The sequence below is a fragment of the Pseudophryne corroboree genome, chromosome 11, assembly GCF_028390025.1.
Source record: "Pseudophryne corroboree isolate aPseCor3 chromosome 11, aPseCor3.hap2, whole genome shotgun sequence".
Taxonomy (NCBI): domain Eukaryota; kingdom Metazoa; phylum Chordata; class Amphibia; order Anura; family Myobatrachidae; genus Pseudophryne; species Pseudophryne corroboree.
In genome coordinates, this window is record NC_086454.1 from 314,928,471 (window position 1) to 314,946,594 (window position 18,124).

At 47.5% G+C, this 18,124-nt stretch overlaps 1 protein-coding gene across 3 annotated transcripts in view; it reads left to right on the forward strand.

The window, feature by feature from the left end:
• Nucleotides 1-18,124, forward strand: part of LOC134970219 (thyrotropin-releasing hormone receptor-like) — an 83,268-nt gene that overhangs the window by 28,457 nt on the left and 36,687 nt on the right. For all 3 annotated transcript variants that reach the window (XM_063946227.1, XM_063946229.1, XM_063946228.1), the window contains exons 2-3: nucleotides 5,821-6,363; nucleotides 7,335-7,758. In XM_063946227.1, coding sequence (XP_063802297.1) covers nucleotides 5,987-6,363; nucleotides 7,335-7,758 — 801 coding nt within the window. In that variant the 5' untranslated portion in view covers nucleotides 5,821-5,986. The remainder of the gene's footprint in view (nucleotides 1-5,820; nucleotides 6,364-7,334; nucleotides 7,759-18,124) is intronic.

An 18,124-nucleotide genomic window follows, 5' to 3' on the forward strand; every position in this document is an offset into this window, starting at 1 on the left:
TCTAAAAATATATTTTTCTAAATAATTGAAACAAAAAAAGCAGAATTCACCACTTTATGGGGTCCGTTTATCAAATCATATTTGCAGTATGTTTCCCGGAAACAGTCGTTTTCGGGGGTACCTGCAACTATTAAGAATCCCCTGAATGTACCATGGATGGTCCGCTGCAGGGCCTGACTCAGATGTGGTTAGATGTGCTATCACTGCTGCTTACATGGAAACAGTTGCAGGATGCACTAGTGTGGTAATGCAGCAGGAGGCGTCTGATATTAGTACACCCCTCCTCCTTCCATTACATGTCATGCACTGGTGTGGTAATGCAGCAGGAGGCGTCTGATATAAGAACACCCCTCCTTCTTGCATTACATGTAGGCAGCTGCAGGATACACTAGTATGGTAAGGTAATGCAGCAGGTGGCATCTGATATAAGTACACCCCTCCTCCTTGCATTACATGTAGGCAGCTGCGGGATGCACTAGTATGGTAATGCAGCAGGAGGCGTCTGATATAAGTACACCCCTCCTCCTTGCATTACATGGAGGCAGCTGCGGGATACACTAGTGTGGTAATGCAGCAGGAGGCGTCTGATATAAGTAAGTACACCCCTCCTCCTTGCATTACATGCCATGCACTAATATGGTAATGCAGCAGGAGGCGTCTGATATAAGTACACCCCTCCTCCTTGCATTACATGGAGGCAGCTGCGGGATGCAGTAGTGTGGTAATGCAGCAGGAGGCGTCTGATATAAGAACACCCCTCCTCCTTGCATTACATGGAGGCAGCTGCGGGATACACTAGTATGGTAATGCAGCAGGAGGCGTCTGATATAAGTACACCCCTCCTCCTTGCATTACATGGAGGCAGCTGCGGGATACACTAGTATGGTAATGCAGCAGGAGGCGTCTGATATAAGTACACCCCTCCTCCTTGCATTACTTGTAGGCCGCTGCGGGATAGACTAGTGTGGTAATGCAGCAGGAGGTGTCTGATATAAGTACACCCCTCCTCCTTACATTACATGGAAGCTGCTGCCGGATGCAATAATATGGTAATGCACATACCTCCCAACTGTCCCGATTTTCGCGGGACTGTCCCGCTGTCCCACCCGCGGGCCGCAGTGTCCCGCGGTGGGGGGGGGACAGTTGGAAGTCTCTGTGTCTCGCTGCCCTGCTTAGCAGAGCAGCGGTGAATAGACGCTGTGCGCATGCGCACAGCGTCTATTCACTGGATTCAGAGGGAGAGGGGGCATGCCAGCGGCTCACAGAGCGCTGGGCATGCCTCCTCAGTGACGAAAACGGGGGCGTGGCTCATGAGCGCGGGTCCTTTGCGAAGCCACGCCCCCTTTTCGTAGACCATGCCCCCTTTTCGAGAGCGCACGCGGCTTTGCCGCGCGTGTGTCCCTCTTTAGGAAACTGTAAAGTTGGGAGATATGAATGCAGCAGGGGGCATCTGATATAAGTACACCCCTCCTCCTTGCATTACATGGAGGCAGCTGCCCGATGCAATAATATGGTAATGCAGCAGGGGGCATCTGATATAAGGACACCCCTCCTCCTTGCATTACATGGAGGCAGCTGCGGGATGCACTAGTGTGATATGCAGCAGGTGACGTCTGATATAAGTACACCCCTCCGCCTTGCATTACATGGAGGCAGCTGCGGGATGCACTAGTGTGGTAATGCAGCAGGAGGCGTCTGATATAAGTACACCCCTCCTCCTTGTATTACATGGAGGCAGCTGCGGGATGCAGTAGTGTGGTAATGCAGCAGGAGGCGTCTGATATAAGTACACCCCTCCTCCTTGTATTACATGGAAGCAGCTGCGGGATGCAGTAGTGTGATAATGCAGCAGCAGATGTCTGATATAAGCAGACGCCTCCTGCTTGCATTAGTGATCTGTGCTGCATCCTAAGACACAGATCACCTGAGACACCGCTGGGTAGCTGCGCGACCCATGGGTTTATGCAAGCCAGGCTCCGCAGTTCCTAAAAAGAAGCCAGGAAATCCCCACCTTCGGACAGAGATCCTGGCTTCAGCAATCCCCCAAAACGGAGGAGCCCCTGTACCTGTAAGTGCATATTGACACATGTGTGCGGTATTTCATTTCTTGTTGCAGCGATAAGAAAATACGTTTATCGGGTATAAAATCTGTTCATTGATAAATATGCCCCTGTGTGTAGCCTGTGACTTCTGACTATTGATTTGTCTCATACACTCTTACCTCTGTTTAGGGATGGATTCAACCATCAATGGTTATCAGTCATCGATGGTATACCGCAAATGTGCAATGGGTTTGCCATTGATAGTGGTCCAATGTTTCTCTGCCATCCATTAGTCTGTATTCCTAAAAAGGGGGTGCTGCACGCCCTTTGCCCTTAGCTCGATCAATCGCCCAATCAGACTCTCCACCAGTCTCCCCAGCTTTATAAAACATACCTTTTTACCAGCCCTCCTTCGAACTCAATACATCTCCATTCCTCCACCATTCATCTTTACTAATTCATCATCCAACTGTTACTGACTTTCCCTGTGTAAGTGGTCACGGGCTGAGCCCTCCTCCTCCTTGTACTGCTCTAGCACTGTCCATGTCACCAGTGCTCTGCTCAGTTGTCTCCTTATCCTTCTCAGAGAACAGGTGTAGGGACCGGTGATGTGGGCCCGGGTGCTCTGTTTGGGATGGTGCATATTAATCTAGTGTTCCAGGATGAAATCACCTCGGAAATAGTGAAAAACTTGGAGAACACATAGGCACTGCAGAGGAAATGATCTGCATTCTCTAATGCCAGATTGTGGGTGATCAGGGCGAGAGTCCCCAGAGGCAACACACAAATTTCTATTTTGCTATTCTGAGCGCTTGGTAAAGATGCAAAAAATGCTTTGCATATAGAAAACCTGTTCATTCTGTCCCTGCCATATAATTCCATGTTTATTATTTATCTACCGCTGTGTGACAGAACTCTGCCAGTCCTCTAATGAAGAGTGATCATCTTAGTTCCAGTCTCCCTTGTGGGGATATAAACGTCTCTTACAGCTCACTGATAAGGAAATGTCAGCATCTGTTGAGGACGGGCTTAGGCTTGGATGTTGTGTGGTGGAAACAGCGAGGGGCTTGTGTGGGCGATAGTGTGGATTGGGAGTGCTGCGTGTTGAGTTTTTCAGGGAGTGAGATTAATAAAAGTGGTTTGAAAAGTATCAGGAGTGAGTTTTCCCTTGGCCTTGAAGAGGTGTTAATGTCGTCTTAGTGATTGTGTTGGCAAGAGGTGGTGAGAAGGGCAGCCCTCAGGGAAGGGTACTTTGCAGTGTCACATAGATGATGGGGTGCTTACCTTGCAGTTCCTGTGATGGAGGGGTACACAGCCCTATGTCCCTTCTTCTGTACTTTGACGTTCCTGTTATAGAGCATGTGCTACAGTCCGGGATAGCTGTCTACAGTCCGGGATGAAGGAAACACATTCCTGGGCACTGAAGATAAGTGTGTAAAGCAGAGGTTCTGAAACGCGGTCTTCAAGGCAACCCAACGGGTTTAGGTATGTCCATGGCTCAGTAGAGATGGTTAAATCAAAAAGACTTAGGCGCTAATTAAGTCACCTGTGACCAAACATTGATATACTTAAAACCTGGACCCTTGGGCTGCCTTGAGGAACACGTTTGAGAACCTCTGGTGTAAGGGCACCACTCTGTTGGGGAATGAGGTGGATTTGGGAAATTCCTGTATTGTATCTGGTAGTGGAGTAAGTAATCATCTGAATGATGGTCAGTAAACTCCTGTGAATGGACTAACACTTGATATTGCTGAGTAAAGGCCTAACTGTGACCCCCAAACTCCAGAATAATGACTTCTACCATTTTTAGTGAACCCCAATGATACCATGTTACATTACTGTCTAAAGACCCAACATGCCAATTAGGGCCCCGCTCCTCTGTGGCTCCACCAGCAGAAGGCTAGGAGGACAGATGCCCCAGGTTCCCCTCTCAGGCTGCTGCACACCACCGCCAATTGGATCACCAGAGTGTTCCGCTGCCAGACACATTGTGCCGCCCAATGGTGAAACTAGTAAATGGTGGGCTCAGGGGCCAGTGAGTGGTGGCCACCTCCCTGTGGACTATCCAGCCCCCACCCCAACAATCTCTTAGGCAGTAAGACCTAGAGTATATTAGTTTGTGATATGCTTCTCTATGCAGCCTGTCAGGAATCCTGAAGGTTCCAGATTGTGCTGCGGCAGGCCTCTGATTTGCTGCTATATGTGAGTATTTAAAGGAGTGTCCACAAAGCAGTGTATTTATGTCACATGGTTTAAGGGGGAGGGGGGTCCTATGTGTAAGTTATTGGGGGGTGTTGGTGTCTATATGTATGTCAAGATAAGTCTGGATATGGTGATGATAAGAGCTGCAAGGGAGGAACAGTAAATTAGTAATTTGTGGAGTTTCTTTTAATTTTTTGCCCATGGCCCATGGCAGCCCCAGTCACATAACCACCACCAATCATATCCACATTTAACTCCCGTCTCCTGTAATTCTGGAGCAGGTCCTACATACTTTATGGGGACATCGTAGACAAGTATTTCCCACGTCTGCATCACCTGGCCTTGTCCCAGGTGAGGTATACTATGGCAAAATGCAAATACTTAGGTTATATCTGGGTTAAATGGATAAGTACTGACATATGGGTATATATCAATATAGGCTAGAAATAAATGAGTCACTGCAGTAGCATGAAGCATTGAAATAATGAAACATAGCATTAAGATGTACTGTATATGGTCAGCGATCAGCCGGGTATGAAACGTGGATGGAATTTTCCAGTTCATTGTGTGGGTGTGAGGAAAAAACAGAGGAATATAATGACGCCATTAAAGCTTGAAGGAAAAACTTATATTAAAAAGGAAACTTATATTAATAATGAAACAGTTGTGGATGATTGTTGTCATCAAATGAAACTGAAATAAGCATTTAAGCCAGAAACTGTGAGTGATGCCACAACAGCAAGGGGATATATCAGAGGTGCATGCAGGGGGGGTTTACTCAAGCCCAGAAGACGCCCACTATGCCAAACTGGTCAAGTGAGAATCGGCCATTTTCTTCAGCTACACAACTAATTGTGTGTGATATAGATTGTCCAACATACAAATGTCCTTATGGCTGACGGAATGCAACACACAGCCGCCGCGGCCCGCCACGCAAACGGTCCAGACACACCTGCGTTGTCTGGCACTCATGCGTGCAGAAGAAATAATTATCGCGCGAAGGAGCTTATATAAATATATGCCTATTTCAACACAGTGTTTGCAGGTACATAAAGGTGTTTTAGGGACACCCTGGCTTCCAAAATAAGTACACCGTACAATAAAGTATTTTCCTTGGTGCAAAAAAAACAAACAAAAAAACAACAGAACCAGGACAAATCAAGGCATAATATTCCCAGTACAGTATGAAAATGAATTATAAAAAATGTATTTATTTCTAAAAAGCTGGAGCACGTATCCATACCACAAAGTTGTAAATATCACAGAGTGCACATAAATGGGCAAATGACAACCGGGTATTACTGCGCCCCAGATAAATAGCACTCCCACGCGTTTCAACACACTGCACATCTTTTTGAAATGGAGTGAATTTCACACTCTAATGCTTTTCTATGTCTGTGCTTCAGAGAGGGAAATATACTCTACTTGAAAAAGACGCTGCAGTGGGAAGATTTGGCAACTCTACAGGCTCAAAAAATGTCTGCTTACTGGTACCGGTACACTTAGAGACTGAGAGAGACATTGATACTTTGTGAAAACAAATATGTCAATTATCATTTGTGCTTCTCATTTACAGATGTTGACTTATAGGATGGAAGATCAAGTTGTCCATCGCACGTGGCTCCGGGGATTCATTTGAGTCGTCATCACCATGAAACACGTCTTTCCCAGTACTGAACAGTCCATCATGGAGTTGGTATTATAGATAAGGCTCAGGACTGAAGTGTCCATTTCCTACCAACATGGAGAACGGCAGCAAGTTTGACAGTCCGACCAATATCTCATTGGCAAACAATGATTTGGTTTCTAGTATGATCGAATACAAAGCCATCTCCGTATTCCTGGTTCTACTGATCTGCGGTATTGGCATAATAGGCAACATCATGGTGGTTCTAGTGGTGTTCATTACCCGTGACATGAGAACCCCAACCAATTGTTATTTGGTCAGCTTGGCTGTGGCTGATTTAATGGTCCTGGTGGCTGCTGGATTGCCCAACGTATCAGATAGCTTGGCTGGGACATGGATCTATGGACATGCCGGGTGTCTCGGGATAACCTACTTTCAGTATTTGGGCATCAACGCCTCCTCCTGTTCTATCACAGCCTTTACGGTTGAGAGGTAAGTTCATGGTCTATATCTGCCAAAACTGGCATGTAACCGTAAATTGAATATATTATGAAATTGTAGAACTAGTACTGCCAAATGTGGAGATTTCATAATTTGTAGCTCCTATAGAGGAAACACGGGGAGAACATACATACACAGAGGGGGAACCTGCATCATGGCCCCAGTGCTAACCACAGTGTCAATTTGACACCCAATTTCATGATTGTTTTTTGTTTTTGTAGTGATAGAGGGGTCTTTTCACTGCTTCATGAATAGACCGCAATGTCTTTAGTTTAATTGGTTCATTTTCTTTAACTTCCAAGACACCAGGGGAATAATGTAATAGGGTGGGAGAATCAGTACATGAGAGATTTTGTGAGAGTTCTGTTTTTTTTTAAAAGTAGCATTCATGGCAAAACCAGGTTAATTGTGCTATGTAACTGATTGCCACTTTAAAAAAAAACAGGAGATCTCTCACTTCCTGATTCTTACTCCCTATTGCATCCCCCTCCAGAGTTCTTATGCCTACATAACCCTCTGTGATATTAGGGGACTAGTGAGGCAGTGGTCTCTACCGTGCTAGAGGTGGATATTGGGTATGAGTTTCCTGTAGAACAAGAAAACAATCAATGTCTTGAATATCTCAGTCCTGAGGTATAGGAGGAGCTAAGTAAATTCTGGGAGAATAAGATCAGAGATATGACATTGCATCTTCCATAGTTGGCTGAGGGCCCACATCAGTCTCCTCTCAGCAAAAGGTCATGTTGCCCTTACATTTGCCAGTAGGCCTTCATACCACCCTCACTGAACACATGGGCACATGGGCAAGACTAAAGTTGTCCTTCACAGAAGCCAGACACCTTACAAAGCCTACAACCGCTCTCATTAAGGCGGCAATCCTATAGCAGCACCTCTCTCTTATCCTACTGAACCCATCTTGTTGCTGAGAAACATTTTTTGATGTGTTTCCACTTCCTTTATAGATACATCGCCATTTGCCACCCTATGAAGGCCCAGACAGTTTGCACAGTGTCCCGCGCCAAGCGTATAATTGCCATAGTGTGGGTCTTCACCTCCATTTACTGCATGTTTTGGTTCTTCTTGGTGGACATTCAAGTGAACAAAAGTCAACAGGTGGAATGTGGCTACAAGGTCTCCCGTAACCTTTACCTGCCCATTTATTTGACTGACTTTGCAATATTCTACGTGATTCCGCTGTTCGTGGCCACCATCTTGTATGGGCTGATCGGCCGGATCCTGTTTCTCAGCCCCATCCCCGATCATCCAGAAAGCACCACAGAGAGACTGAGGGAGAAAAGCACCAAGGAAAAAAATGGGACAAAAACAGAAGGCAACAAGATGAACAATCGGAATCGTCCAAAAGGGGCGTTGTCCTCACGGAAACAGGTACGAATTAGCCCAAGCAAATAGTTTTCATCACTTATCGTCGGTACACAGCTAAATATATATCTACAGTATACATCTGGGACAAGTTGTCCATATCAACCAACCAGCCTATCATTTTATAGAATGTACTTGATAAATGCTACCTCTACGCTGATTGGTTGCCATGGGCAACTGGCCCACTTCTCCAATCTTTCCACTGCTTGATAAAGGTCCTCAACGCTGAGATATGTAATTACTGCTTCTGGGTTTCTGTTAACAAGGGGTCTTCCCAGAGGAGATTCTGCTCTTGTGTCACATCTACAGGGCCATATTCACGGCACAATTTGGGGAGAGATGTGTGCTGAGCGAACCGCTCAGAGTACATCTCTTCCCCCGCTCAGCACAGCGCGATGTGTGCTGAGCGTGTGGGGGGAGACGACGGGAGGGGGGGGGGGGGCGCTCATTTCACCCAGCGATAGCGATGCACGGAGCTGCGCATCGCTGTCGCTGTGGGGGTACATACGGAGTGATCACTGCTTAAAATCTAAGCAATCTAGTCAGATTGCTTAGATTTTAAGCATCGATCGCTCCGTGAGTACCCCCCTTAAGAGGAAAGTTTTAATTTGCACAAAAGACATCGACACATTTAAATTCATACAGTTGGTCTCCCAAAAGGGAAAATACCTGAACAAATATTCAACAGAACTTTTACTTTTAAATCAGTCCAATCCTTTGTCTACTTTTCCTGTGAACTGTGACAGATACATTGAAGTCATTGAGCTGTACTGATGCCCTTTGCAGATTACAATTTCCATTTTCAAAAGGGAGAGGCAGTTTGCTGAATATAATGCTGCTATTGCAAGGCAAACTCATAAGTGGCCTGTTTATGAATATGGATAATGTTTCATATTGAGTATTATTCTGGCATTGTTAATATCACTAGGTTTAGATGACTTTCTTATTATTTGAAGATCCCTGGCTGGGCTGTAATTCTTCAGTGGTTATTAAATTGAACCGGCACCGTCCCCAATGCAAATGTTATGTAATTTCGGTTCAAGCCGAAGACATTTATGTACATATTGAATGTCCTCAAAAGGGTAATATACCTAAAATTAATTTATACAGAATAACAGATCTACTAATAACATCCACAACTCAATCTGCCTATCTATCTATCTATCTATCTATCTATCTATCTATCTATCTATCTATCTATCTACGGGGGAAGGGGGGGGGGGGGGGCGCTGTGACGGATCATCATGCAGCCCCTGGCTTTTGGTCCTGAGGAGGAGTCTGCAGTCTGCGTTGCGGCTGGTTTCCTCCTTTACCCCCCCCCCCCTCCCTTCCTCCTCCACACGGCCATGCCCCATGAGGTCACACTCCCTAGGAGGTGAGGCCATGCCTCCTTAAAGGAACATGGAAAAAATATTTTTGGCACAATGCCAGGCACTCCACAGGGGGGCGCCGTAGTGCCTCGCAGCCAGGAGCAGATTGAGGTGAGGGGGTGCTATTAGTGCAATTGTTCCCACACATCCTGAGGAGACTGCTGCAGCTGCAGCCACGGCAGCCCAGCACACAACTGCGTGTACAGGGCTGGGGAGACACAGGCAGGAGCTGCTGATAGGTGTGAGTTGGGGGGGGGGGGGGGAGCGGCAGAATTTAGCCCCCTGCGAGCCCCTCCATCAGGCCCGGATAGTTAGTACTTGCTAATTACTAATTATTACTGCTCGCTCCCGCCACACTCTCGGCGACACTGCGCACAGAAGCAGCAAACACGCCTCCTGATAGATGTACCTGTGGCCGTGTCCACCTGTAGCTACATCGCAATTGCCCGAACGTGCATTTGGCCCGCGCTTGCATGTTCTACATCATGAAAGGCTTCTTTTAAAAAACCATGGCTTGCCTCCAACTCTAAATGTGCCCCTTAGAGCCTCTCAAAGAATGAGCGATTCTGAGGTAAAAAAAAAAAATGTGTTTGGCCTACAGTAATTAATGTATGGGCAGTGCAGCCTGCTGTATGGTAAGTGAGCCGTAATACAGCAGCAGATGAATAAATCGAGGTGCTCAGTGCTTTCCTGAGAACCCGGTAGAGAGGGCAGAGGTTCTGTGTGCAACCTAATATTGCACAGAAGCTGGTAGGTTACATACCATTAGTATAAAGTAGCAAAGAGCAGTAATGAAGGCAACCAGCAACATTAAAGTGCATTATTCACTTCAGCATGGAAAGAGCTATGAATTATTTCTTTTTACAAGGCAAAAGCTCAATTTATGTGTCTTGTTTAAAGCTTTTGCAAACGGCGCCTGTCCAACCCCTTTGAAGGTATTAAAGCTGCATTTCCACCTAATCACCAGCTTTACCCACCTGCTCCCTCGCCCATATATGCAGGTGTTCCCAGGAATAAGGTACAGGCGGCACTCCATCTGTCTTATGAAGTATTCAAAGCTGTGCTTTATTGAATCACAACGTTTCAAAGTTTTTTTCATCAGGTGCACCTTGAAACATTGCGATTCAATAAAGCACAGCTTTGAATACTTCATAAGACCGATGGAGTGCCGCCTGTTCCTTATTCCTGGGAACGTCTGCATATATATATATATATATATATATATATATATATATTGAGATCAGGGTAGGGTGCCCTCTCCAGGGGTAGACTGGCATCTCCAAACACACAGCAGCCAGGAAAGCAACACATCAGTCCAGGGTTTTCATGCAATCTAGCCGTGGCTAGTTTTATTGTGCAGTACATTAAACAAAGCATAAAAATAAATCCTAGCCTGTCTCTCTCAGAGTGGTGGAACCTAATGCCTCTACCACAAACATAGGCATATGCACAATACTTACAGTCAGTAAATAACAGTGTCTCTTAAAAGGCCTGCTGCCTGTTTCCTCATGTAGTGAGACCCTGAGCCAAACCCTGACACAGCTTAAATCAGCCTCTTACAGATGCAGGCACTATTAAGGCTGCTGTCAGGCTGAAGGCCTAAAGACCTGAAATGAGCCTTGTGGATGGAGCCCTTCCTTCTCTCTCACATCCACACCCCAAGAACCCTTATCTGGCGTTTACAAAAATACCAAAAGCTCTCAGCAGAGCAACCACAAACATCTTCCTGGGGTTTTAAAATGCAGAAACCTGGGACAAACATATCTCCCATGTATCGCTTTACACACTTTATCACTATACTGTATATACAGTCAGAGATGTATCTAGGGTATGGCAAGCAGGGCATGTGCCCTGGGCGCCGTGACAGGCCTGCCAGAAGGGAGCGCCACTGGCCAGGGCAGTGTAAATGGTGCAATGTCGGCTGCTGATCATCTGTTCCCCACCTCTGCTCCGGACCGTCCAGGAGCGGGTGGGGAGTGGGGACTGTAGGACTGTTTAGTCACACCCACAATGATGTGGGTAGGTAGCCACCTCCAGGCCAATAGGAGAAGGATGGGGTGGGGAAGAGCAGCTAAGGTAGCGGCATTGGGTGGGCGGGCCCAGCAAAAAAGCGGTATTTTTAAATCTCACGTATATATAGAGTCGGGCCGCCGGCATCCCCGGGTAGTGGATTGCACTGGTGCCAGCTGCCGTTAGTCCAGAGGATACAGGGACCCGGCCAACCCATACACCCCCACCGCCAGACACCCGCCTCACCTGCACGCACCATACTTCTATCAGATTCAGCGTTTCCTGTCCCCGGCCATCTCTCCCAGCGTCCAGCGCCGCCCGAACATGGACATTTCAGCCTGCTGAAGGGGAGATGCTATGATACATCCTCCCAGCAACCCCGCAACCGTCTGACTTCTCACTGCATCCAGCTGGGCCTCTCCTTCTCCCTGCCGCCCAGTTCCTGGCCGTCATCATTCCCTGCCTCAGTCATCTGCCTAGTACCCAGAAAGGTAGGCAGCTGCGTTGGTGTAGTCTGCCTGGTGAGGGGGGGTCAGTGGTGTTAAGTGAGCCCAGTAGGAGAGGAAGGGGGGGGGGGGGTGGCAGGAGGGGGAACAGGTGTTATGAGCACCCAGTAAAGCAGTGGGTGGCAAGATGAGGAGCATGTATTAGGAGAGCCCAGGGAGGGGGTGGGGTGACAAGATGAGGAGCATGTATTAGGAGAGCCCAGGGAGGGGGTGGGGTGGCAAAATGAGGAGCATGTATTAGGAGAGCCCAGGGAGGGGGTGGGGCGGCAAGAGGGGGAGCAGGTATTAGGAGAGCCCAGGGAGGGGGTGGGGTGGCAAGATGGGGAGCAGGTATTAGGAGAGCCAAGGAAGGGGGTGGGGTGACAAAATGAGGAGCATGTATTAGGAGAGCCCAGGGAGGGGGTGGGGTGGCAAGAGGGGGAGCAGGTATTAGGAGAGCCCAGTAAGGAGGGGGGGTGACAAGAGGGGGAACAGGTATTAGGTGAGCCCAGTAAGGGAGGGGGAGGGGTGCTGCTTTGCTAAGTCGGTATGGCAAGGGGAGGGCAAAGGTGCTAGCTTTGCCCAGTATGGGAGGAGGGCCCTTAAATTATTTGCTATGAGCTCACAAAGTTTTTGCAATGTCCCTGCATCAGGTGATGGAAGGCAGGGATCCACGGCAGCAGCGTTAACATTTCAAATGAAGGGAGATGTATATTAGCCCTTCAAGTCAGCACCTGGGTTGTCTTTACTCTGCATATGCACAAGAGCCTGAGCGCGCACTGATAGCAGAGACTCTGGAAGCTGGACTGTGGAGGATGGACGAGAAGGAAGCTGTTCGGTCAGTGTGTGTACTGGACTGGAGGCATGAGCAGCTGCAGTGAAAAGCCTTACCGCCGGAGCCAGCCAGAGCAGAGCAGGCCAGCCTAGCAAGGTATATCGCAAAGCTAAAAATGTAAGTCCCAGATATAGATATATATATATATACCAGTTTTCAACCAGCCCAGCACTCTGCAACAGCTAACAGTGGGTGTAATTCAGACCTGATCGTAGCAGCAAATTTGTTAGCATCTGGGCAAAACCATGGGGGTAATTCCAAGTTGATCGCAGCAGGAAATTTTTTAGCAGTTGGGCAAAACCATGTGCACTGCAGGGGAGCGCAGATATAACATGTGCAAAGAGAGTTAGATTTGGGTGGGGTGTGTTCAATCCATACTTGCCTACTCTCCCGGAATGGCCGGGAGGCTCCCGAAAATCGGGTGACCCTCCCGGCCCCCCGGAAGAGCAGGCAAGTCTCCCGATTTGACGGGGTCCCCCCTGCCCGTCCGCCCACTTTGTGTGTAAAGTGGGCAGTCCGGGCAGACGATGACGCGATTCTTGCTGAATCGCGTCATCGTAGCCACGCCCCCTGCATTGTAATGCCGGTGATCGCAGCATTACAGAGCGGGGGGCGTGGCTTGAAGAAGGCATCACCGTAACCACGCCCCCGTCCCACCCTTGCTCCGCCCCCGTACTGCCTCCGGCCCACCCCCTCCATTCGTCAAAGTGCTCCCGGCCCGCCTGTTGAGCCGACCTGGCTGCTCTCTCCCGCAGAGAGCAGCCAGAATGTCGGTAAGTATGGTTCAATCTGCAATCTAATTTGCAGTGTAAAATAAAGCAGCCAGTATTTACCCTGTACAGAAACAATATAATTCACCCAAATCTAACTCTCTCTGCACATGTTATATCTGCCTCCCCTGCAGTGCACATGGTTTTGCCCAACTGCTAAAAAATTTCCTGCTGCGATCAACTTGGAATTACCCCCCATGTGCACTGCAGGAAGGGAAGGGGGGGGGCAGCAGATATAACATGTGCAGAGAGAGTTAGATTTGGGTGGGGTGTGTTCAAACTGAAATCTAAATTGCAGTGTAAAAATAAAGCAGCCAGTATTTACCCTGCACAGAAACAAAATAACCCACCCAAATCTAACTCCCTCTACACACGTTACATCTGCCCCACCTACATACATCCCAACTTTTCATGTGTCAAAAGAGGCACGCGCGCTCCCGAAAAAGGGGAGTGCCCTAAGAAAAGGGGGCATGGCTTCGCGGGAGGACTCGCGATCGCGAGCCACGCCCCGTTTTCGTCACTGAGGGGGCATGCCCAGCGCTCTGTGAGCTGCTGGCATGCCTCCTCTCCCTCTGACTCCAGTGAATAGACGCTGTGCGCATGCGCACAGCGTCTATTCACCGCTGCTCTGCTAAGCAGGGCAGCGAGAGACAGAGCCTCACAACTGCCCCCCCCCCCACCGCGGGACACTGCGGCCCGCGGGTGGGACAGCGGGACAGTCCCCAAAAAACGGGACTGTCCCGCGAAAATCGGGACAGTTGGGAGGTATGCACCTGCAGTGCACATGGTTTTGCTCAACTGCTAACAAATTGGCTGCTACGATCACGTTTGAATTACCCCCAGTGTCTGCTTCCGGTGACCAAGCCAATTGACAAAATATCCATACACAATAGCAATTGGCACTCAGCGGAGACTTTAAAAACCAGTCTAAACAAATAGTACTGAATGGTCAACGTTTCAGAGGAACTCTTTAATCCTCCTTCGTCAGGACGTAAATATTTGTGTTGGTTTGCATTACTGGCTCACAGCACTGAGGTCATGGGTTCAATTTTTTTTAATTATAATTATTATTATTATTATTAATTTTTTTTAAATTATTTTTTTGGGGGGGGTTTCATTTTGCCCTGGGCACCAGAAACCCTAGGTAGTAGGTATGCCTCTGTATACAGTGTATATATATATATATATATTTATACAGTGTGTGTGTGTGTGTGTGTGTGTGTGTGTGTGTGTGTGTGTGTGTGTGTGTGTGTGTGTGTGTGTGTGTGTGTGTGTGTGCAAAACTTATGCAAATAACCTGCGGAAGGAAGGTTCTGCGACCCACCATTTGGCAGACAGTTGAGATTGCAGTGTCTGGCTGGATGCAGTGATATAAAGTGGTATCTTCTGCATTAATCTGTGCAAAGAAACTCATAAATGTCTTCAAAACAGGTTACTGAACCCTCATTGAAAAATCAATTTAAATGTCATTAACAATACTAACAGTTTTGCGTCATTCATATAACTAGTTATTATTCTCAAAATATTACTATGTTGTCGGCTCTTTGACATTGGAAAGCAATTATTAAAGCAGATGGTGAAATTCTGGCCCTGCTAAATACATTGTCACATTCAAGGACAAGGATCTGCAATTCTGTATAGCTCAGCCACGTACATTTCCCAGTGCATTTAGCAAGTTATGTAATACCCTGAGCATTTACATAAAAAAGAATGGATCATTTATACCCAAATTTGATGTCTTTAGATAAATTGGTAGACATTCTGAACAAAGGTCTTCACTGTAATGCTTTATTGGAATATACCAGTATTACTCTTTACATTTGCAATGCGATCTGGGTGCAATGTTAACGGCCCTCATGGCTAAGATTGTAATGTGTAGCCTATGGGCTACAGCGGACTACTGCCATCTTCAGATGGCGGTAGCTGCAGGGGCCAGTCTTTACTTTCTGGAAGTTGGTAAATCTAGCATCCTCGCATCCCCCATAGAAACCTATAGGGGTTGCAGCTGCAGATGGGAATGGAGGGATTGCAGCCGGTATCTTTGTGATACATTCAGGCGATGGTAAATATTTGTGGATTTAAGTCGCAGATATTCAATGATAAATGGATCCCTAACACTCTGAACCATATCTCCCAACAGCACCTTTGCTTTCTCTGGGGTCTGCTAAATTACGAAATGTTCCAAGCCCTGAAAAGCGACACTATCCGATACCTAACGCCATATTTAGATGGTGGCAGCCACTGTAGCCTATGGGCTATATTCTGCAAACTGTTTTGGGAGAGGGATTGGAAAGCTCATTTGTCTCCTTAAGCAGCTGACCCCTGCCCCTCCAACAAGACCTGGGCCTAGGTAATGAGTACCCAATCTCCCATCTCGGTACCCCTAATGATGACCTATAAGTCCATATTTATTGCAGAAGAGTATTTCAAATTAAAACAAGTGCATTGTGAAAGAAGTCTGGTAAACGTGACATGTAAATACTAATAGCAGTTCTCCAGTTGCTCCCGAAACCAGTAGCGGATCTTGCTATGGGCACACAGGATTTTTGCCCGGGGTGCCGCCTTCCGGAGGGCGCTGCCGCCATCCGGAGGGCGCCGCCGTAGCAAGATCCGCTACGGTTGGTGCCCCCCCTCCCCCCGGTGCTGTGCTGTCACAGCTGTGCGGTGTGCGATGCACCGCACGGCATTGTGGGAGCGGCACATAGACACTAGGGGTCATAATTGACCTCTAGTGTCCATGCTGTGCTATGGGAGAGACGACATCAGAGATCAGAGGAGCGGCGCCGGCGGCCGGAGATGGAGGTAAGCAGCGGTCGGGAATCAGGAGTGGGGATGGTGAGTATTAATTAATTATTATTATTATTTTTTTGTAAGCGGCACAAATGGGGGCACAAGTCTACAGGGGGCACAAACGGGGACACAAGTCTACAGGGGGCACAAATGGGGGCACAACTCTACAGGGGGCACAAGTCTACAGGGGGCATACCTGACCACGCCCCTTTATGAAGCCACGCCTCTATTTTTGCCCGGGGTGCCACAAGGGCTAGAACCAGCCCTGCTCGAGATAGTATCTCATGCCATGTCCTCAGATGCATCAACTCAGCTGCAATGTGTCCCTGGAAACCATTTATACAGCGTTGCTTATGGTGCTGCTGAAATCTTTCCCTGTTAATAACACCAGCATGAGAGCCATAAATACCGTTTTAACTTAAATGTTTTCTTCAGCAGTCCTAATAATAATTAGAATTCTATAATTCATGTAAAAGTTCACATATACTTTACATTTTCTACAACATATAATTATAATGATTTGCCGTCGGTTTTATGCAGTTGACCAAATGCTGACACTTATATCTATAGTAAGTCCAGGGACTGGCGGATGACCGTTACCTGGCTGAGCATTATGGGAAATGTTGTCCATGTTAGAAATTTGCATACTCATTGGAATTTACAATAAGAAATAAAAACTCAGTTCTAAGAAGTGGGGAACATTTGTCTCTGCTGCAAGGTGGGTAGGCCATGCTGGGACTTGTAGTTTCCCCAACAACTGTCAAAAGGCTAGTTGCCCAGCTCTGACCTAGCTCAGTATATTCTGCTTTGTGGGCTTTCTGGCTGGCTCCGGTTTGTACGCATGAACTCATCAGCGCTTTCACGACAGGGACGCGTAGGAACTATCTACTCTGATTAATGATTTCACGTCTCGTGGACCTTTATGAGGCACCTGCTCTCCATGAATACAATGAAGAACCTGCTTTAAATCTCCGTAAGCTGTCATCTCTTCATAGACGTAACTGCTAATTGGTGTACAGTCTATAAAAAGCGGAATTAAAATGTGGAGTTCATTGGGGATCGTTATAGCAGGGGAGTTTCATGTAGAGTCTTGACACAGTCATAAATAAACACTCTGGCACTTTGTTAAGTAGTCACAGCAGCACAGTAGTGTTTCAGCAATAATCAGTTAGTTACAGCGTCGGCTTAGCTGCATAGTAGTATCATAGCAGGGTTAGAGAATACCACATGGAGAGTCACAGGTATAGGTCCTAGGTCCTTTCTCCATCACAGAACTAACACAATTCAACTACCAGGCCTTAAATAGTCTATAAATTAACCAGGTGTGAGGGAGGGGTGAAGTCGCCACCTAAACTCAGCCTTCTTACACATACCTCTCAACTGTCCCATTTTTTTCTTTTGGGCCACAATGTTCCGTGAGCGGGGGGAATTTTGGAAGGACCCCCTCAGCGGATAACAGATGTTGGGGGGTCATTCCGAGTTGTTCGCTAGTTGCCGATTTTAGCAACGGAGCGATTAATGCGAAAATGCGCTTAGTAGATTTACTCACGGCAGAACGAAGAATTTTCATCGTTGAAATGATCAGAGTGTGATTGACAGGAAGTGGGTGTTTCTGGGCGGAAACTGACCGTTTTCTGGGAGTGTGCGGAAAGACGCAGGCGTGCCAGGATAAAACGCGGGAGTGTCTGGAGAAACGGGGGAGTGGCTGTCCGAACGCAGGGCGTGTTTGTGACGTCAAACCAGGAACGAAACGGCCTGATCTGATCGCAATCTGTGAGTAGGTCTCGAGCTACTCAGAAACTGCTAAGAATTTTCTATTCGCAATTCTGCTAATCTTTCGTTCGCAATTCTGCTAAGTGAATATACACTCCCAGAGGGCGGTGGCCTAGCGTGTGCAATGCTGCTAAAATCAGCTAGCGAGCGAACAACTTGGAATCACCCCCGTTGTGCGCTTCCTGACCCCCATTATCGTCCCTTTGGGGGCGTGCCCAGCGCTCCCTGAGCAGCTTGTCACCCCCCCACCAGCTCACTCCCCGCACAGTTAGATGTTGTGTACATTCACACGGAATCTAATCAGTGATCACCAGCAGCTTTGCAGAGCAGAGCAGCGGT